The 23,000-nt window shown below is 28.6% G+C and overlaps 2 protein-coding genes across 2 annotated transcripts; both read left to right on the top strand.

Annotated features, from left to right (window-relative positions):
- Nucleotides 1-484: 484 nt before the first annotated feature.
- Nucleotides 485-3,382, top strand: LOC147810045 (uncharacterized). The gene has a single exon (XM_087162972.1). It carries the CDS (start codon nucleotides 485-487, stop codon nucleotides 3,380-3,382), a length of 2,898 nt encoding a protein of 965 aa, XP_087019098.1.
- Nucleotides 3,383-3,469: 87 nt separating this feature from the next.
- On the top strand, nucleotides 3,470-5,023 carry LOC147810044 (uncharacterized). Its single transcript, XM_087162970.1, has one exon. It carries the CDS (start codon nucleotides 3,470-3,472, stop codon nucleotides 5,021-5,023), a length of 1,554 nt encoding a protein of 517 aa, XP_087019096.1.
- The last annotated feature ends 17,977 nt before the right edge of the window (nucleotides 5,024-23,000 follow it).

Below are 23,000 nucleotides of genomic sequence, written 5' to 3'. Positions count from 1 at the left end.
AAGAAAAGCAAAAACAATTAGAATATGATGAAAAGCAAAAGCAATTACAATATGAAGAACGAGAAAGAATAAGATTACATGAACTGGAGTTGGCGCGAATTCAAGTAAACTCGCCAGTGGCAATAGCAGGTGAGTCCGAAAATTCTATGATTACTAGTGCTAGGAGGAAATTTAATTTACCCAAATTAGAGTTTCGACAATTCAGTGGGGATATCAAGGAATGGTTACCTTTTTGGAGCCAATTCCAACAGATTCATCAAGATGTAGATATTGCTCCCGAAAATAAATTTCAGTACCTTATTCAAGCTACTGTAAGCGGATCTAGAGCGCGAGAAAATGTAGAGAGCTTTCCGCCAACCGGAGCTAACTACGCCAAGGTAATTGATAGTCTGAAAGCTCGGTTTGGAAGAGATGAACTTTTGGTAGAAGTTTTCGCAAACTATTAAGATTAATAATTTCGGTTCAGAAAAATGAAAAAATTTTAATGACTTCTCTCTATGATAAGCTTGAATCGTACCTTAGAGCATTAGAGACACTAGGAGTAACATCTGATAAATGTGCTTCAATACTTTATCCAATGGTTGAATCTTGTTTTCAAGAAGAGTTCCTGAAAGCATGGAACAGAAATCCTTCTTACGCAGCTTCAACTGATGCTAAAGAACGACTGAACAATTTGATGAATTTCCTGAAAACCGAAACTGAAGGAGAGGAAAGAATAAATTTAGCCATGGCTGGGTATGGTTTGGGTTCAAGTGAAAATCGCCAAGCATTTAGGAAAAAAGGAAAGCCTTTGATTTCAGGTAGAGTGCCTACAGCTGCCAATTTACTTACTGCGACTTCAAAAGAGGTAAAGAAATTATGTGTTTTTTGTTCTGGAAAGCACTCCAGCTCAGACTGTTTCACCGCTCAAAGGATGAGTTTAACCGAGAGACAAGATATAGTAAGAAAAAACCAGTGTTGTTTTGCGTGTTTGAATCCTGGTCATCCAGTACGTAAATGCAAAATGTTTATCAAATGTATTGTATGCGGTAAAAGACATGTGCCACTTATGTGTGAGAAGCTAAATACCCGAGGTAAAGAATCAGGAGAGAGTGGTGAGAAATGTGAAAGTTCTGAGATTAACATGTCTAACATTACTTATGGTCCCAAAGTGTTTCTTCAGACATTAAAAATCAAACTGGTTTCAGATAACAAGGAAATTCTAGTGAGAGCTGTATTAGATTCCGGATCCCAAAAAACGTATATTTTGAAAAATCTCGTGGAACAAATGGGATATACTCCGGTAAGAAAAGAAACACTTATACATTCTTTATTTGGTGATATTAACTCTGATAAGTATGAACACACATGTTATAGAATCCGATTAAGAAATCCTAAAAACAGCATAACTTGTAACATGGAAGCTTTGGATCAGTCTTCTATATGTGATAACATTACACCTGTAACTTCAGGTCCGTGGATCAAGGAGCTTCAGGAAATGAAGATAACTTTATCAGATATTGGTAATGAATTGCAACCTGTACAAGTACTTCTTGGAGCTGACGTGATAGGGAAGCTTATGACAGGTGAGCGTAATGTATTAACTTGTGGACTTGTCGCCATGGAAACTTTACTTGGTTGGACTTTGTCGGGAAAAGTGCCTGAAAGCGATACATCTTTATGCAATTCTATGTTGGTAACTTCTCTTTTAGTGAAAGAAATGGATATATCAGATATGTGGACATTGGATACCTTAGGGATACGGGATCCATCAGAACAAGAGATTAAAGAAGAACTTTATAACGCTTCGGTAGATCATTTCATAAAGACTGTTAAAGTTGAAGATCAACGTTTCCTTGTTAGTCTACCTTGGCTTGACGTACATTTGCCTTTGCCCGACAATTTTAATTTAGCACTAAAAGGATTGCAAGTAACAACTCGGAAGCTTGAAGCAGAAAATTTGTATGAGGAATATAGAAATGTTTTCAAAGAATGGGAGCGAGAAAGCATCATCGAACAGGTTCCTGTAGAAGAACTGAAATTGACTTGTCACTTTATGCCGCATCGTCACGTAGTGAAGGAGAACAGTACAACAAAGATTAGGCCGGTGTTTAATGCTTCGTCTAAACAAAAGGGACATCCCAGTCTTAATGACTGTGTTGAAAAGGGCCTAAATTTGATCGAATTAATTCCTTCCATAATGACAAGGTTTCGCCTCCATAAGTTTGGCATAACAGCAGATATACGCAAAGCTTTTTTGCAAATAGGTCTCCATAAGCCAGATAGAGATTTTCTACGATTTCTATGGCACGACGAACAAAGTGAGCTCAAACATTACCGTCATCGAAGAGTTGTCTTCGGTGTTTCTTGTAGTCCATTTTTGCTCGCGTCAACCATACGATACCACTTAGAAAACAAACTAGATGAAGCCACAGAAGGAAATGGAAGATATCCTGAAGGCATTATCCGCCAACTGCTATTCAGTTTTTATGTGGATAATTGTTTAGTTAGTGTTGAAACTGAGCAAGAGTTAGAACAGTTTATTGAAGTTGCCACAGAAATTATGGCTGAAAGAAAATTTGATTTAAGAGGGTGGGAGTTCACTAATCCCGCTGAATCCATTGTAAGGTCAACAAACATTCTAGGAATGATATGGGACAGACAAAAAGATACTCTTTCCATAAATATTCCTGATGTTAATGAAACAAAGAATGAAGTGATCACAAAGCGAAATATTTTATCAGCTTCACACAAAGTTTTCGATCCCATAGGGATAACCAGTCCAGTGATGATGCGTCCAAAACTCTTGTTACAAAATTTGTGGAAGTCTAAAACTGGTTGGGACGCTGAAGTTGATATAAAAACGAGCGAAGAATTTCTAAAATGGTTAAATGAGCTTGAATATTTGAAGAATGTGAAGGTAGCAAGATGGTTGCACTGCGATAAGGGAGTTGAAAATATTTCACTTCATTTTTTTTGTGATGCGAGCAAGTATGCCTATTCGGCAGTAGTCTTTCTGCGAGTTTGTTATATGACTAATGTTTATGTTCAGCTGGTACAAAGTAAAACAAGAATTGCCCCTTGTGGGAAAAAAGAGACAACAATTGCAAGATTAGAACTTCTTGGTGCCACAATATCTGCTCGTCTATCCACTGAGGTACGAAAAGAGTTTAAAACCCACAATGTGTATTTTTGGACAGACTCCACCACAGTGTTAGCTTGGTTGAAAAGAGAAGAAACGTGGGGTGTATTCGTACAGAACCGTGTTCAAGAAATTAGGAAACTGACACCAGTTCAAGCATGGAGAAATGTACCTGGATCCTTGAATCCCGCGGATCGGCCAAGTAGAGGTTGTTCAGCTAAGCAATTGTGCCAGTCAAAATGGTGGGAGGGTCCCTGTTAGTTGTACCTTCCATCCCGTGAATGGCCAACTAACGACTCAGAGGAAGATGTCAATGAAGAAGAAGTGATAAGAGAAAAAAGAAGAACGATGGTATCTTCAATTGTAAATATTGAAGTTACAGAAATATGGAGCGATCATTTTTCCTCTTACAGTAGAAACATCAGAGTGGTGTCATGGATTCTTCGTTTCATACATAACACATCACATGAAAATAAATTAAAAGGTAACTTGAGCTATGAAGAATTCAAAGAAGCAGAAACTCAAGTGCTCAAATCCATGCAATTAAAAGTCTTTCAAGATGAGAAGTTTCTTAACAAAATGCAAGCATTTAGAGATGAAAAGGGATTACTGCGAATAAGAACCAAACTTGTAAATAGTGATGAAACTGAAGATTTTAAATTTCCCATTCTTTTACCTGGTAATAGTTTCGCTATGAAGTTAATACGAGAAGAGCATGATAAATCAATGCATGCTGGTTCTTCTATCGTACTTGTCAGACTTAGGGAGAAGTTTTGGATTCTTAAGGATAAAAAGTTAGTAAAAGAAGTCATTTCTAAGTGCGTGACATGCAAGCGTTTCAAATCTAAACCAGTTGAAGTTCCCTTCGCTCCGCTGCCTAGAGAAAGAGTTACCTTGACAAAAGTCTTCGAGGTAAGTGGTGTAGATTATGCTGGTCCTCTCTACTTGAAGTCAAAAGGAAAAGCTTGGATCGTTTTATTTACGTGCGCCGTTTACCGAGCGGTCCATTTTGAACTGGTACAATCACTCACCACAGATGCTTATATCCAAGCCCTCAGACGATTCATTGCCAGACGAGGCCGGATTTCAATCCTTTATTCCGACAACGGCACAAATTTTGTGGGAGCCAGAGCATTGAAAGCATTAGATTGGGACAAGATAGCCGCATACTCAACCGCTCAGAGAATCACTTGGAAATTTATTCCACCTACCGCAGCATGGTGGGGTGGGTGGTGGGAGCGAATGGTCAGAATGCTCAAAGAACTGCTACGTCGAGTTCTAGGGAAATCTACCATCGATTACGAAGAACTCTACACGATATTGTGTGACTGTGAGTCAGTAATAAATTCAAGGCCACTCACTTACATACAAGATAATCCAAATGAATTAGTACCGTTGACACCCGAAATGTTTATTCACGGTGGCGGTAACAACGAAACACCAGATCTAGATAATGTAGACCGATCTTGCCTCATAAAACGAGTAAAGTATTTACAGAAGCTACGTGACAATCTCAGGCAAAGATTTAGAAATGAATATCTTGCTCTTTTAGTCTATAAAGGGATAAGAAGAAATAATGTTTTAGACGTTGGTGATGTTGTGTTAATAGGACATGACAATGTCCGTCGTAACGATTGGCCACTTGGAGTTATTTTAGAAATTTTTCCTGGTAAAGATGGTACTCCTAGAGTTGCAAGACTGAGGACCAGTAAGGGTGAAAGGATCCGTCCATTTCAAAGGCTTTACCCATTAGAAGTGTCTACCAAAACTGATATTGAGGTCTTAAAAGCTGCTAGAAGGACTGACGATTTTGTAGAAAACAATGAAGCTTTAGAGGTGAATTATTTTCCTAAAACTAAGTCGGGAAGAATCATCAAAGTTCCTGTTCGGTTGGACTTATGAACATTCTTTTTATTTTTAGCTCTAGTAGTTTAAAGTTCCAACTTTCGTAAAATTTTGGTTGCAAAGTTCAATAAGCCTAACTTTGCAAGGTGGGAGTATGTTAGAGATTGTAATATGTTTTTATAGTTGGTGTCACGGGACTCTGACTGCTGCTGCTGCTTTCATTTAATTTTTATTCTTTAACTTTGGTTTTTATGTTGGCAACCTTCTTGAAATGTTTTGTGTTGATTATTTTAGTGTTCGAATTAGTTAGTTTTTGAAAATATCACTAAATTGAGATTGCTTTAGAATTAATAAATGTTTGTTAAGTTTTAATTTGTATTTGTTTATTCATCTGTAGAACTAGTAGTTCATTTGAGTAACATTAAAAAGGCGTCCGTGAAATTTATTTGTTTGCTGCAATTTACAATACCCATGTAATTTATGCACGTCACCATTGAAACTGTCATAAATATATAACTAATTATTAACTTGTGACTAGAGTTTTAAAATCGAAATACTTGTAAATGTAGGTGTCCATAGGATCCATGCAAAGGTTCTATATAGCTGCCCAGGGTCCTCTTCCCAATACAGCTTCTGGCAAATTGTATGGGAAGATCATGTCATGGTTATTGTCATGCTAACAGATGTTCAAGTAAGAAACTTGTTTAGTAGTATATAGGGCTTAAATAAACTCAAAAAATAGTTTACTTATTAAATTTGTTACAAAAATTAATTATAAGAAATTTTTTAAAAAAGAGAGAGTTTGAAAAAATCTGGTATTAAAAATATTTTTGAAAGCATAATTCCTTGAAACATAAATTAAATCAAGAGTTTTTATCAATAAACTTTTTATAAGCACTATTTAGTTTTACAGTTTATTTATTTAATAATGATGTCATTTTTAGTTTCATTATTCCTAATTACTATATAAAATTCAGAGATGATTGTGGTCCAGAAAAATCCGGATTTTCGATTTCTCGATGCGGAAGTTTCCGGAAATCCAGCAGTTTAAAGAAATCATTGATCACATTTATGTATAAAATTCTTGTATATTTTATTTAAAAATATTAGAACTAGAATTTATGCTTGGCATTTCTTTCATTAGTAAAAATTTGTTGGTAGAATAATAAATGTGATTATAGACCAAAGTGAATTTATATTTAGCTGCATACAATTTATTTAGAATTTCATGTTTTGAAAATATCAATGATTAAAATTTTTAAAGACATTAATTTTTTGAAATGGGTCAATAATGATTTTACTCAAGAAATTTGCAGGAATTTTTACTCGGGCTCACAATGACCCCTGAAAATTTGAAACCAAAATGATGACAAAACAAATTATAATCTATCTGTTACAAATTTGTTTTGTTTTATAGATATAGTTGAATGAAAAAAAAATTATATTTATGTATATAAAAAAATTCCTGGTATAAAATGTGTTTAAAATATTTAGGAAGAAGGTAGTGAGAAGTGTTTTCCATATTGGCCAGAAGAAGATGGTAATAAACTCCAAATTGGAGAGGTAAGTATAAAAGTAGTGCTTTAATACTACTTTTGTAATGAAATAAACATCATTTATAGTTTTTGGATCTAAAAATGTTCTTACATTTTTGGTGTTCCGAAAAGATTTATTTATTATTTCTATTTTTAGTATTTTTTAAAGATTTTTTGTTCTTCTTATCTGCTTTAATGATTTCCTTTTGCATAGTCATTTTTAATAAAATATTCAATAATAAATTCACTCCTCCAAGTGATATAATATCTGGGTTGAAAATCTTCTTTCCATTTGATTTTAGTGATAAGTATTTTTGCTCTTTGATCTCTCTGTTCTAGTAAATAATGATTAACTTTCTCTGAATTAATCCTATATTCTTAGAGTAATCTTTTTTATTTAAAATCAGTAATTTTAAAAAATAGTGATGATAATAATCTCCTTTTTGACATATAAAGAACTCGGTGTGTACCAATCACGAGAGTCTTAGATTTTAAAAAGGGTAATGAAAGTCCGGAAAAAATCAAGATTTTTTTTGAATGAGTAACAGAATTTCTTTTTAAAGTTCTTAAGGAAGTGATAACTCGCATTCGAAATTTGCGTGTCGCAATAACAATATTTAAATCAAAATAAAAATAGACAGAAATCTATAAATAACTACAGAAACACACGATCGGGATACAATGTAGAAGTATGACGGAATCGTTGGAAACTGAGTAGTTAAAAGAAAAAGGGGAAAAAATGTCACGAATTCGAAAGTTGTGTGTCGTAATAACATCGTATTAAGAACATTAACCTCTATGCAAAGCTATGTGGAAATAGTCAAAAACGTGAGGACAACTACAGAAAAACTATCAGTAAAGGACGTGAATGTATGATGGAATAGGTTTAAAATTTGAGAATCATATTAAAAATATGGCAGTTTTTTTTTAAAAAGAAAAGAGAACATAGAAATGGCTAAAAAATAAATGATAGATAATCAGCGAATAAATGATCAACAAACCCACTTAGATTTACGATAGATTTGTCCCAAATTAAGCATGCATCAGAAAGAGATGACTCAATTTGGGTATTGCAATAACGTCCAAATTTAAAAATTTTGTGGAAGTGTTCGAAAAATTATGTGTATTAAGTTTGCAATGGTTGGGAACTAAGTGGGTTTTCATGTGTTAAATCGAATTCGAAATTCATGTGACTCAATAACATTGTATTAAGAACATCAAAATTTGTATAATCAATAGATAACTGCTGCAAAAAAGAAAGTCTGCGGAAAATTACGGTGGAATTGTGGCGAAGCAAGCTCGTTAAAAATTTATTACTCTAATTCGCATAGTTTCATAACAGCATATTTAAAATATTCAAAAAAACTTTTTAAAAAAGACAGGAAAAAGACTCTCAGAAACGGCTAAGAAATGATCAAAAAGTGATAACTCAAATTTAAAATTCTTGAGGCCTAATAACATATTAAAAACATCACAAGTTGTAAATAGCCTAATAAACGATTAATGGCAACAACAAAAAAAAGACTGGAGACGTGCGATGGAAATGACACAAATCTAGCACGTTAAAAAAAGCTTACTGAAATTCGCATATCATAACATTATATTAAAGATATTGGAATTTGAAGAAGAAAAATATGGAAGTGACTTAAAAAAACAATTGTAAACGTTATATGATTGAAAATAATGGCTTCACACAGAAAGGAATAAAAAAGAATTTTTAAAAAATAACACGGATTCATGTGGCAATCATATCCCAAAGAAAAACAAAATTCACATAAAATATACGTATATAAATTTGAAGGACTGAAAGAGTAGAAATTTAGTTTAAATGAAGCGTTCTAAAATAGTAAATTCAAAATCAGAAAATGTCTCAAAGAAAAAATTTAACTTTTTGATTAAGCAGAAAGTGTTTCATGAATAGACTAAATTGAACGACAGTTACAGTGTAAATGCTCTTCACTATTCAAATACTGTTATTCAATGATAATAAACTACGTTAAAATACAGTTCTTTAGACAGTGAGATACTGGTTTCTTTATCAATTCCTCCCAGTGTCTTGTCAGAAAAGGAATTACATATTTCCTAGCCTTTAAGATTTCTTCAACTTATATATTTTTTTAACTATTCCTAATTGAATTTTTATTAAATTAAATCAATTATTGAATTTCTATTACAATTTACAAAAAACGAATATAAAATATTTTATTCTTTTCTTATCGATCAATGTAACTTTTTATTTCATTTCTAATGTAGACCCATTAATTCACTAAATCAAAGACAAAAAACTACTTTATAACTCTTTATTTCTTACCAAAAATATGTTTCAATTACATGGTTTTACTAATTCTATAACTCTTTATTTCCTACCAAAAATATGTTTCAATTACATGGTTTTACTAATTCTATAACTCTTTATTTCTTACCAAAAATATGTTTCAATTACATGGTTATACTAATTCTATAACTCTTTATTTCCTACCAAAAATATGTTTCAATTACATGGTTATACTAATTCTATAACTCTTTATTTCCTACCAAAAATATGTTTCAATTACATGGTTATACTAATTCTATAACTCTTTATTTCCTACCAAAAATATGTTTCAATTACATGGTTATACTAATTCTATAACTCTTTATTTCTTACCAAAAATATGTTTCAATTACATGGTTATACTAATTCTATAACTCTTTATTTCTTACCAAAAATACGTTTCAATTACATGGTTATACTAATTCTATAACTCTTTATTTCTTACCAAAAATACGTTTCAATTACATGGTTATACTAATTCTATAACTCTTTATTTCTTACCAAAAATTCGTTTCAATTACATGGTTATACTAATACTATAACTCTTTATTTCCTACCAAAAATTCGTTTCAATTACATGGTTATACTAATTCTATAACTCTTTATTTCTTACCAAAAATATGTTTCAATTACATGGTTATACTAATTCTATAACTCTTTATTTCTTACCAAAAATACGTTTCAATTACATGGTTATACTAATTCTATAACTCTTTATTTCTTACCAAAAATACGTTTCAATTACATGGTTATACTAATTCTATAACTCTTTATTTCTTACCAAAAATACGTTTCAATTACATGGTTATACTAATTCTATAACTCTTTATTTCCTACCAAAAATTCGTTTCAATTACATGGTTATACTAATTCTATAACTCTTTATTTCTTACCAAAAATATGTTTCAATTACATGGTTATACTAATTCTATAACTCTTTATTTCTTACCAAAAATACGTTTCAATTACATGGTTATACTAATTCTATAACTCTTTATTTCCTACCAAAAATACGTTTCAATTACATGGTTATACTAATTCTATAACTCTTTATTTCCTACCAAAAATATGTTTCAATTGCATGGTTATACTAATTCTATAACTCTTTATTTCCTACCAAAAATATGTTTCAATTGCATGGTTATACTAATTCTATAACTCTTTATTTCTTACCAAAAATATGTTTCAATTACATGGTTATACTAATTCTATAACTCTTTATTTCTTACCAAAAATACGTTTCAATTACATGGTTAGACTAATTCTATAACTCTTTATTTCTTACCAAAAATACGTTTCAATTACATGGTTAGACTAATTCTATAACTCTTTATTTCTTACCAAAAATATGTTTCAATTACATGGTTATACTAATTCTATAACTCTTTATTTCTTACCAAAAATACGTTTCAATTACATGGTTATACTAATTCTATAACTCTTTATTTCTTACCAAAAATTCGTTTCAATTAAATGGTTATACTAATTCTATAACTCTTTATTTCCTACCAAAAATACGTTTCAATTACATGGTTATACTAATTCTATAACTCTTTATTTCCTACCAAAAATATGTTTCAATTGCATGGTTATACTAATTCTATAACTCTTTATTTCCTACCAAAAATATGTTTCAATTGCATGGTTATACTAATTCTATAACTCTTTATTTCTTACCAAAAATATGTTTCAATTACATGGTTATACTAATTCTATAACTCTTTATTTCTTACCAAAAATACGTTTCAATTACATGGTTAGACTAATTCTATAACTCTTTATTTCTTACCAAAAATATGTTTCAATTACATGGTTATACTAATTCTATAACTCTTTATTTCTTACCAAAAATACGTTTCAATTACATGGTTATACTAATTCTATAACTCTTTATTTCTTACCAAAAATTCGTTTCAATTACATGGTTATACTAATTCTATAACTCTTTATTTCCTACCAAAAAAACGTTTCAATTACATGGTTATACTAATTCTATAACTCTTTATTTCTTACCAAAAATATGTTTCATTACATGGTTATACTAATTCTATAACTCTTTATTTCTTACCAAAAATACGTTTAAATTACATGGTTATACTAATTCTATAACTCTTTATTTCTTACCAAAAATATGTTTCAATTACATGGTTATACTAATTCTATAACTCTTTATTTCCTACCAAAAATACGTTTCAATTACATGGTTATACTAATTCTATAACTCTTTATTTCTTACTAAAAATATGTTTCAATTACATGGTTATACTAATTCTATAACTCTTTATTTCTTACCAAAAATACGTTTCAATTACATGGTTATACTAATTCTATAACTCTTTATTTCTTACCAAAAATACGTTTCAATTACATGCTTAGACTAATTCTATAACTCTTTATTTCTTACCAAAAATATGTTTCAATTACATGGTTATACTATTCTATAACTCTTTATTTCTTACCAAAAATATGTTTCAATTACATGGTTATACTAATTCTATAACTCTTTATTTCTTACCAAAAATATGTTTCAATTACATGGTTATACTAATTCTATAACTCTTTATTTCTTACCAAAAATATGTTTCAATTACATGGTTATACTAATTCTATAACTCTTTATTTCTTACCAAAAATACGTTTCAATTACATGGTTATACTAATTCTATAACTCTTTATTTCTTACCAAAAATACGTTTCAATTACATGGTTATACTAATTCTATAACTCTTTATTTCTTACCAAAAATACGTTTCAATTACATGGTTATACTAATTCTATAACTCTTTATTTCTTACCAAAAATATGTTTCAATTACATGGTTTTACTAATTCTATAACTCTTTATTTCCTACCAAAAATATGTTTCAATTACATGGTTTTACTAATTCTATAACTCTTTATTTCTTACCAAAAATATGTTTCAATTACATGGTTATACTAATTCTATAACTCTTTATTTCCTACCAAAAATATGTTTCAATTACATGGTTATACTAATTCTATAACTCTTTATTTCCTACCAAAAATATGTTTCAATTACATGGTTATACTAATTCTATAACTCTTTATTTCCTACCAAAAATATGTTTCAATTACATGGTTATACTAATTCTATAACTCTTTATTTCTTACCAAAAATATGTTTCAATTACATGGTTATACTAATTCTATAACTCTTTATTTCTTACCAAAAATACGTTTCAATTACATGGTTATACTAATTCTATAACTCTTTATTTCTTACCAAAAATACGTTTCAATTACATGGTTATACTAATTCTATAACTCTTTATTTCTTACCAAAAATTCGTTTCAATTACATGGTTATACTAATTCTATAACTCTTTATTTCCTACCAAAAATTCGTTTCAATTACATGGTTATACTAATTCTATAACTCTTTATTTCTTACCAAAAATATGTTTCAATTACATGGTTATACTAATTCTATAACTCTTTATTTCTTACCAAAAATACGTTTCAATTACATGGTTATACTAATTCTATAACTCTTTATTTCTTACCAAAAATACGTTTCAATTACATGGTTATACTAATTCTATAACTCTTTATTTCTTACCAAAAATACGTTTCAATTACATGGTTATACTAATTCTATAACTCTTTATTTCTTACCAAAAATATGTTTCAATTACATGGTTATACTAATTCTATAACTCTTTATTTCTTACCAAAAATACGTTTCAATTACATGGTTATACTAATTCTATAACTCTTTATTTCTTACCAAAAATACGTTTCAATTACATGGTTATACTAATTCTATAACTCTTTATTTCTTACCAAAAATACATTTCAAATACATGGTTATACTAATTCTATAACTCTTTATTTCTTACCAAAAATATGTTTCAATTACATGGTTATACTAATTCTATAACTCTTTATTTCTAACCAAAAATACGTTTCAATTACATGGTTATACTAATTCTATAACTCTTTATTTCTTACCAAAAATATGTTTCAATTACATGGTTATACTTATTCTATAACTCTTTATTTCTTACCAAAAATATGTTTCAATTACATGGTTATACTAATTCTATAACTCTTTATTTCTTACCAAAAATATGTTTCAATTACATGGTTATACTAATTCTAACAGTCATTTTGGCGATCACCAAAGTATTTTAAATCGAATATTGATTATGGGAGGTGGCTTTATTTTTAGCTATATTATCTTTCGATAAATCCTCAACCTTGGATCTCTTCCCATGCTCCTAACTGTTCATTGGGAACTATTCATTCACTTTCAATTAGCAATTTTGGGAGACAGGGAGTACTCCTGAACCCCACCATCATTGGCGTCGTCAGATAAAATTTATTGGGGGGGGGGGGGAACATACTTAAAACTGTTATTTTCAAGTTTCTTGAGAAAAAGAGAAAAATATTACCCTTGCCCCTTTATATATATATATATATATATATATATATATATATATATATATATATATATATATATATATATATATATATATATATATATATATATATATATATATATATATATAAATATATATATATATATAAATATATATATATATATATATATATATATATATATATATATATATATATATATATATATATATATATATATATATATTAGATCTTTTTTTTTAACTGTTGTTTATTATTTCTTTTACTTATTATTTCCCCCCCTTTTTCTTAATGTCTATAATTTTTCTTTGTTTTATACTTCATTTTGAACTTATATATATATATATCACAATCAAATCAGTATCTTTTACTAACATTCAATATATAATTGTGAAAACTAAAACATCTTGATACTATGATGCAGAGTGTTCCGTAGTCTACGTCCTCATATATAATTTTATAATAATCTTTAAGAATTAAATTTAAAAAAATATACAAATTAGAAATCGCAAACTACCAATTAAAAGCAGGGGAAAACGATAAGAAAATAGTGAGAATCACTATTAAGATAAACGGCATTAAAACTTTAAAACCAGTTTGATTGCCGATTTTAGTTTGAAGTGTCTTTCAATTACACTATGTTTTTTTCAGTAAATAAACATACATTTTTAATCTCACCTTCCCAATTGATGATGTTTTGATTTTCTTTTTCTCCCCTAATGTGCTTATTTGTGATCCTTTTTTTTTTATTATTATTTTTTTGTGACAAGAATTCAAGAAATTTATCCAAGTAGTAGTCTTTACGAAACATCTTGAAAACAATTTTATGAAAAAATACTATTAAGTGCGCAGAAAATTACTAATGTCTAATGGAATACAACATAAAGTACCGTCTGAGTGGAAACTTTCAGACTAGTAAAAACATTTAAGAAAATCAAAAAACACAATTTAAATCCCTTTTATTTAATTCTTAAAGTATATTATTAAGAAATAATATTACATACAAGATTTGTAATCACGTAATTTTCAGAAAAAAATTTTATGCTCAAAATTAGTATTTTAGCCTGAGTAAAAACTTTATATTTAAGCAACTACGGCCACTAGTAATATTTAGGCAATTACGACGATCGTAAAAAAATTTGCATTTGCCGGGCATTTTTGCTATGTATTTTTTCGCATTTTTTATTGTATTTTTTCGAAGTTTTGGTGCTCTTTGTGAAAATTGCCAAAGGTAAAGAGATTAACTGGTCATGAAAAGAACAGATAGAAGCTTTTTCTTCAATAAATATTCGTGCTATTGCGATGATAAAGAAAGTTCAAGAGCAAAAATTTAAAGGGAGTTCAAGATCAAAGACTCTAGTCAGTAAGTTCAAAAAATTGAAAGACAATAATGGTAAAAAAGGATGTCGAAAGAAGGAACTTCGTGTGATGAAAGACGAGATTACAATGGTATAAAACGGACACCTGTCAAAAAATAGTTTCTTCTATGAAAACTAGAAGAAGATAGGTAGTGTTTAATATAGTTACAGTAGAATGAAATGCAGAATTTAACGGTAAAAGATCAAAACAAAGCTTACTAAAGCGAGGTGATCATTGCTCTAATATAAATCTGGCGCAAAAAAAGATCTGGGGCTGACGGATCCGTGTTAACATACTACTGATGAGGATAATATGACGAAAAAACAGAAACATTCCCTAAGAATCAAAAATTATTGTTTGTTTTTAAATTCCTGCCCTACATTAATAAAAATGCTATTGATGTTTTTTTTTTTTTAAAGTTAACTTTATTTTTTAGTATGATGAAAATTTTAAGTTATTAACGAAGGAATACAGATTTTTCCATTATCTACGCGTCTAGCTGAAGTATGCTATGTCCAGCCATTACCTCAGAAAAATATTCTCAAAGATATTTGTTATGCATTATTTGAAATAATTACATTTTTGACAGCATCATGGAAGTATTTTTCATTTATGAAGTTCGTCATAGTCGTTAAACGAGTTATCTAATATCGAGAGATTTTAAAAATACATTTTGTTTCAAAATGCTTTTTTTCAAATATGCTTGTTAAAACATGACTTTAAAACAGAAATTCCTAATATTTTCTTGCGAAAATTGAAAAATATAATTTTAGATTTAATTAAAAAGCGTCATTTATTGCAGATTCTTAAATAATAAAATATTTTTTGATTTGTTTCACCAGGTAAACTCAAGGAACAACATAAACGGCATTTAGGCGCAAGGTCCACGTCTATGTGTCGTGTTTATTTTGTTTATAGTTACGCTTTTGTAACATTTTTATGAAACTAAATATGTTAAAATCAACGGTAATTGAAATAAATAGCAAAAGTTTTTTTTTAGAGTAAAATTAATGGAGAAATATGTCTGAGGTTAATTTTGACTATAATGAGATGGCATGCCTGATCAGTGGCAGCTATGTTTTGTTAATCCTTATTTTGTTTAATTGAACTTCTTAAAAAATGTGTTTCTCTTAATCTAACGTAAAGTCATTAAAAAGACCAACAAATAACAAAATTGATTTATTTTAACTTTATTAATTGCTTTGGTACAGGCTTGTGCATGTTGATTAATATCGATTTATTGATTATTTACTTTTCTATTTTCTACCCTGTGCGCTGTATTCAGATTGTAAATAAATAAAAAAATTTAAACTAGAGTGTTTTTCCGGATAATACTGATGTAACTGTGCAATGTTAAGGTGTGATTCAAAATGGGATTCAATAGAATAAGCAGTAAATACAATTATTACATAAATATCAATAAAAATTGAGTTGTGATGAGTCGTAAGTTTGTAATTTATTTCAGGTGAAGAAATATATTTGTCCTTAAAAACTGCCTTGAGAGCTAGGCTTGTTAGTCTAAAATAGCTAAATATTTTTCTTTAATAAAATACTATTTACTTCAATTACAGTAGCATACTAAAAAAGAAAAAAGAGTTCAGTTAGTCAAATTTTTACTATATAGGCAGAAACCGCAGAATAGTGAATGATAACAACATTTTCACAAATAAATATTTTATTTATTGATAATTTGTATTTTTACTTTCCATTTTTTGATTAAATGATTATTTCTTCCTTTTATAATAAATTTTTTATAAAATAGCATTATTTAAAAGCAAAATTTCATCAATTTTATTTTTTAACTTTTGAACCTTTCTTGTTTTCGTATTCCATGTTTGATTACTATATAATGTATGAAATACTGCAAATTTATTCTATGATTATAAAAGGAATTGTATCATCGAAACGACTGAAACTATACAAATTGATATTAATTAATAATTAGGTATGCCCTCCCCGTTGTTTTAACGGTGGATGAAAAATAAACACTTGAAGAAAAGGTACAGAAAAAAACACCTAATGATCGTATTCAATTTGATGAAAATATTACATGAAAATAGTGTTGTGATGAAATTAACCATATGATGGAATGATATGGTTAATTTGATGTTGTGATGGATATGATGTTGTGATGGAATTAACCATCATTACCAAAAATTATTTTTGATTTGCAAGACTTTTTTTTTTTCAAATGGGGCTCCATGTTAGAATCGCTGCAGAAAGATTTTTCTTTTGTTGTTGAAAAGTTACATATTTTTCTACAGAAATTTACACGTAATATTTGAATCATGCCTTCAGATAATCACTTTTTGACACGCTCAATTTACACCGACAGAGTATCGTAAATCAATGTAATGTTTCAATTGTATTTTGCGGGAGTTATTGATTTTCACGTGGTTTGTAAATATCAAGATAAATTTTAAACGATATGGAAAATTCGAATCGTGCATTTGAGTCAGGGTTAGGTTTTTGCCGTCAAAAACTGGTTTTTGACATGACAGTGGTAAAATCCGTCAAAAACCTACTGTTTTTTTTAATTTATGGCATATAGCGGACAATATATTATTTTCACATAATTGCCTTTATAAATGAATGTTGTAAATGATTGCTATTGATTTTGCAACTATATACATGTATTCTTATAGAAGGATATACATTCATATAGAAATATTGTTATATACTTATTGAAAATAGTGATACTTTTATCATTATAGCTTAATTTGCAAAGGATTCAAAATTTTGCATTTCTTAATTGTTAGAAATAAACAAACAAACAAAAAGCTTGGAACTATTAATAAATTCAAGAACTAAAAAGAAGAATTCAAAATTTGGCATTTCTTAAATATTAGAAATAAGCTAAGCAAAACTTTCAAAACTTGTAACTACTAACAAACTCTAAGTCAAGAATGACTTGACATTCTTCAGTAATGTAATATGCCAAACAAAATGACGCTTGGAAATGTTGAAAATTTTGTTTAGTATCCTAATATTTTACTTCAAATAGTATGATTTGATATAATCATGTTGGGAAAATGCAAAAATCTGTTCTTAAATATCTTTTAACAACTTTTTTCTAATTTTATTGCCCAAAAATGAATTAATTTTAAATCATAAGCAGTTAAACTCAAATTAAAATACAGTTTTATCAAAACTATGGGTTTTTGACATGACGGTAAAAACCATGGTATAAACCGGTAAAAACCGTCAAGTGTCAAAAACTTGCCAACCCTGATTTGAGTGTTTAATTTTTAAGGCAATAATTCTATCGAATTTTCGGCAGTTATTGCTATTGGTTCCCTCTCTGTTTTTAAATCCGTTTTTTTATACAATATTATTTATTGCAGCATTTTAATCTTGAAACGAAACATGCCTTTTAGGAGTCCTATTCGCGTGATTTCTTCGTCAATTTTGTTTCGACAATTACTTCTACTACGGATTTCATGATTTTTAATTTTTTTTTTTTATTGTGATGATTATTTACAAAATAAGAAGGAATTAATTTGTGTGCTCACCTCCCTCCAAAGAAAATGCGAGAATATCTCCCATGATATTAAAATAAAAATTATTACATGCTCAATTTTAAAAAAATATATATTTTTTTTTTTAAACTCAACGCTTTTGTTATTTTAAACTAGTAACATATATATTTGTTATTATTAAGAGTATCTTACAGAAAGATATTAGTGCTAGCGAGTTTTATCGCAGATAGTTTGAACAAATTCTGCCACAGGGGTAAGGAGTATTTTCAAAATTTTACTTACTGTAAAGAATTGTCATAGACTTGAACTTTTGTGATTATAAATTGCTGAATTTATACATTCTGTGTTTATAAATACAAATAAATTTGATAGAAAATGAACAAATGCATAACGTGAAAAGGAAAATAACTACCTAGTGTTGGTGTTTCTTCTTGACCCCACACGAACCTTTACTGTGGTCAATTATTTATGTAAACAAAAGCCCTCATCAGTTATTTTATTTTCTGAAGCTATTAGCAAATGGCTTCACGAATAATTAGTGGGAAAACAGCTTATAATCGACAGTCGAAAACAAATATAGTCCTTAAATGAATAAAGATTTGATGAATTGAACTCCCAGAACTGTTTATATCAGTAATTGGACAAGAAGTAAATTTTGAAGTGACCACTTATTGTATTCTCTTTTCAACTGAAAAACAAAAATTCCATTCTTGCTGGTGAAAAAGTTACCAAACAAAAAAAATTTCTCTCCTTTATACAACTAAGCAAGGACTGGAAACTATAAATAATCATTTAAATGAGGAAATTTAACAATAGTTCTACATAGCTCCCAACTCTACTGGATTTTGCCAGTTTCTCCTGGTCTACTGGTTTATGTACGTTTTAAAAAATTCCCTATGATTGAGTAAGTTTTCTACAAAAATTCCCTTTTAAAATAGAATTTTTGTACAGATTGTTGCTCGCTTGAATATTTAAATAAGTATTACAAATGCATAATGAAGCGAAGCTCATTTATAGAAATCAGTTCAATAATTTTTCTTGTTCAAAATGTTCAGTTTATTTTTATTCAGAACTTTCTTTTTAAATTAATTTAAAAAATCTTAATTATTTTTGATGAATTAAATGCCTATTACTATTCGAAATTAGGAGTTAACATAATACAGAACATTTCAATTATATTTAAATGTTAAGTCATAATGATTATTTAATGTTAGTCATAAATGGAAAATATTGCAGTTTTTTCTTTTTTGATGACTATAAAAATCCCTAAAATTCTCTATGTTTAAAATATTCCGTACATTATGTAACAATTATCATGAAATTCATATTTTGTAAAGTCTTCTGGATTTTTTCCTATCCTTGTTGGCTGCTATGGTTCTAGATAAAATAATTTGCTTCCATTAGATTTTATTTGTAAAAGCAGGTTGTTGGATTATCTGATCTGCTATTAATTGGAGTGACTATATGAGTGCATGAAAAATAAAAAACTGTAGGCTGGGGATGTGCCAAAAGTTCTGACCCATCTCAGATTTCAACGTATGTTGACCATCCAGAGATTAGCTCTATACAAGTTTGTCTACACAGTTCTCATCTAGTATCTCAAGAACTCAAGACTCATTTAGTTTCATTTTTAACATACTTTTATGCTAGACAAACGAGTTTACCACACATTCCTGAAAGGATTTCGCCTTGTATAAACATTGCAGGATGTTCTGTAATGACCACTCTTGATACATGTTTTTAGAGTCCCTTTTCAGAAGTGGGGATTAAAAAAAATATACGCACTGAGGTTTGCAACTTGAAAATGTATGGTGTAAAATTATTGGTTAACAAATGTGTAAACAAAATTGAATCCAACTTTTTAAAAATATTATTTTTCTTCAATATTAATAGAAGGAGGAAATTAAAATAATTTTGAGTTGACTTGATATTGAAATTTTGGTTTTAATTCTTTGTTAAATTATTATTACAGAGTCAATTACAAATCTTAATTGTCATAAAAAAATTTCTATGTATAGATTTGCATGAGAAATTTGTATTATTTGGAATAGGGAAGCTCTTTTAGTTAAAAAAAAGGACTCACAAATTCGCAAGTCCTGAGTTAAGGACCCAAAGTTTCCAAAGTATAACGGAATCATTGTTACAGTAAATTAACAAATCACTACCAAGACAGAAAGGAATTAAAATAAACCTAAACCAATTTGATTGTCTAATGAATCCTGTTTGAATTCTCCTCTGACAACTCTTTGATGTTTTCAGTCCCGACCTCCTTCAAATATGATTTGTTAGATTTTTAATAGTGTTTTCATTTTTTTCTTTGCATGAGTGTTAACTTGTGATCCCCCGAATGTTTATTTTCTTGTCCTCTTTCTGGTTTTTTAAAACATGTTTTATGATTGGAACATCCTATGTAATGGGCTGGAGTAAAATGTTTTCTTTTTATTTTGCTTTAAGAAGGAATAAATAAATAATTAAAAATTCTTTTAAAGAGAATGAATGCAAACAAAAATAAAATATGTTTATTTATCTAACAATTGTACTTAGTTTGCTAACCTAAAACAGGGTTCCTACACGGTCAGGAAAACCTGCAAAAGTCAGGATATTCTAAAATTAAGCTAAAAAGTCAGGATTTTTCTGACATATTCATGAAGTCAGGATTTTTCTTACATATTCATAAAGTTAGGAAAATAAAAATAAAAAACTATAGTTCATTCAAAGACTGACAGGCAAAAATAAAGTTTCAAGGAAAAATTCTGTAATTCAAAATATGTAATTTCCTCATGATAACATTCCTCTTTCCCTGGTAGAACCTGTCCTGTTAGCAATTTTCCTCCTGTTTATCCAATGATAAAGAATTTTTGATAGGATTGCTAGGTTTATTGCTCTTTGTGTGAATAACTGGTTTACAGACAACAGTTGAGAAAATTTCTTCTTTCTTGCACATGGAACATTTGTCGTAACCAATATTTACTTTTTTCAGTATTTTTCAAGATAGGTTTAATTTAAGTTGAATTTTCTTCTGAAATGAAATGATTCATTAAATTTTTAATCTGCAAAATAAGGTGAGTACTATTTCATATTTTTTTTATTTTTATTTTTTTTTTTTTTCATTTTGCATGAATCTATTTCCATCCTTGTCTAACAGTCTTCTTTGCTTAATATGCTTATGTTTAAAGTGACACAAATGAAAAAAGATTTAAAAATTGAAATTATTTTATTTTGTCATAATATATATTAACTAAAATAAAAATATATGTACACATAATATAATATAAAAATATATGTAGAAAAATCTTTACAAGATGATCTATTTCAGACAGTAAGGAAAAGTTATTACTTTTTATTTGCAAAATTAGTTTTTAAAAATCTCCCTCCCCAGTCCTTTGGGGGGGGGGGGTAATTATATTGTGAAATTTATTAGGGTTTAGAAAAAAGAAGCTTCATCAATAACCAAATTCAGGATATATGGAAAAGTTATCTAAGTATTTTTTTAAAATGGCTTTTTTAAATGGAGTTAAGAGAAGGGTTTTTTGAAAAAGGGGGGGGGGAGAAAATTATATTGGTAAATTTGTTAGGGGTGAAGAGAAGACACTTTGCAAGATGCTTGATAACAGGAAGTAAGAAATTAAAGACTATTTTAATTTCTTTGTTAGTAAAAATCATTAACAGAATGATATATCTTAAATATTAACCCCATTTTTAATATAAAAGAACTAATTTAATTATTTTGAATGACATTTAAATTATTAATTTTTATTCATATAACTATTAATATATACTATATAACTATTAATATATTAATATATATAACTATTAATAACTATTAATATATATTCATATAACTATATAACTATTAATTTTTATTCATATAATATTATAAAACTTTTTTGTGCTTTTACTGTTCATAGTTAAACTTAAACAAGTTTTCAGTTTAAAATTTTAGTATTATAGAAAAAAATCTCAGCAACCTGCAAATCAAAAGCAGTTTTAGTGAGAGAGTTATTTTTTCCTCAGATGGTAATTAGATTCAAATAGAAGAAAATTGCATAAACCACGTAGTAAACATCTACATCTAGTTCTTCACGTGTATCATTAAGCCCAGCGATAAAACGTGTGCACTTCAAACGACACCACTTTATTTGGATTAACCTGTGTCTTTCATGTATCAGATATAAATTTATTTTTTATTCTTTTTTGCCATTGCAGGGTTTCTACACTATTTTGAGAAAACAATATCCTAACTTTTGCATGTTTTTCCTGACCTTTTACAATAAAATTCCTGACCCGCCATTTCCCATTCCAACAAAACTTTTAACATTGCAGTTTCAATTAGTAATAATATGCTACTCAGTCATAAGTATCATAGATTGAATAGGATAAACACTTATATATTAAAGTGGAATTGCGTAATAGCACTTTATATCCCAAATTATATTTTCAGGAAACTTGTGAAACATATTTTTAATTATCATGATTAGATTAAACTTTTAGTGTGTTTTTGTAGTTAGATACGAAAACTATTTAAATAAAAAGATCACGAAAATCTGTTGGATTATGGAAATATTATTTTATTTAATGTTAAGTGGAACCAAATGCATGAGTGTCGTCAGGATATAAAGGGTTAATCAAATCTGCAAGTTATGTATCAGCAGGGCTCGTGGTTTTTTTGATTTCAATCGGATTTTTTTCATTTAAATCAGATTTTTTTTCAATTTTATTCAAATACACTGTAAGAACTTATTAATGATTAAAAAAACTTAATAAATGCTTAATCAAAATTAAATTAATGTTAAAACTATATAATAACAATATTTTAAAAGCTCTAACTTACTAAAATAATTTTTCATTGTAATACATAGCTTTGAATGCAAAGCAACCATTTTGAACAAATGCATGATTGAAATTTAAAGACTACATGAAATATTGCATTTAAAGAATACTTCAGGG

The sequence above is a fragment of the Parasteatoda tepidariorum genome, chromosome 5 (assembly GCF_982258835.1).
Source record: "Parasteatoda tepidariorum strain Cologne lab strain chromosome 5, Ptep-v5.0, whole genome shotgun sequence".
NCBI classification, from domain to species: Eukaryota; Metazoa; Arthropoda; class Arachnida; order Araneae; family Theridiidae; genus Parasteatoda; species Parasteatoda tepidariorum.
Note: the sequence above shows the minus strand (reverse complement) of the source record. Positions and strands in the feature narration are given on the sequence as shown.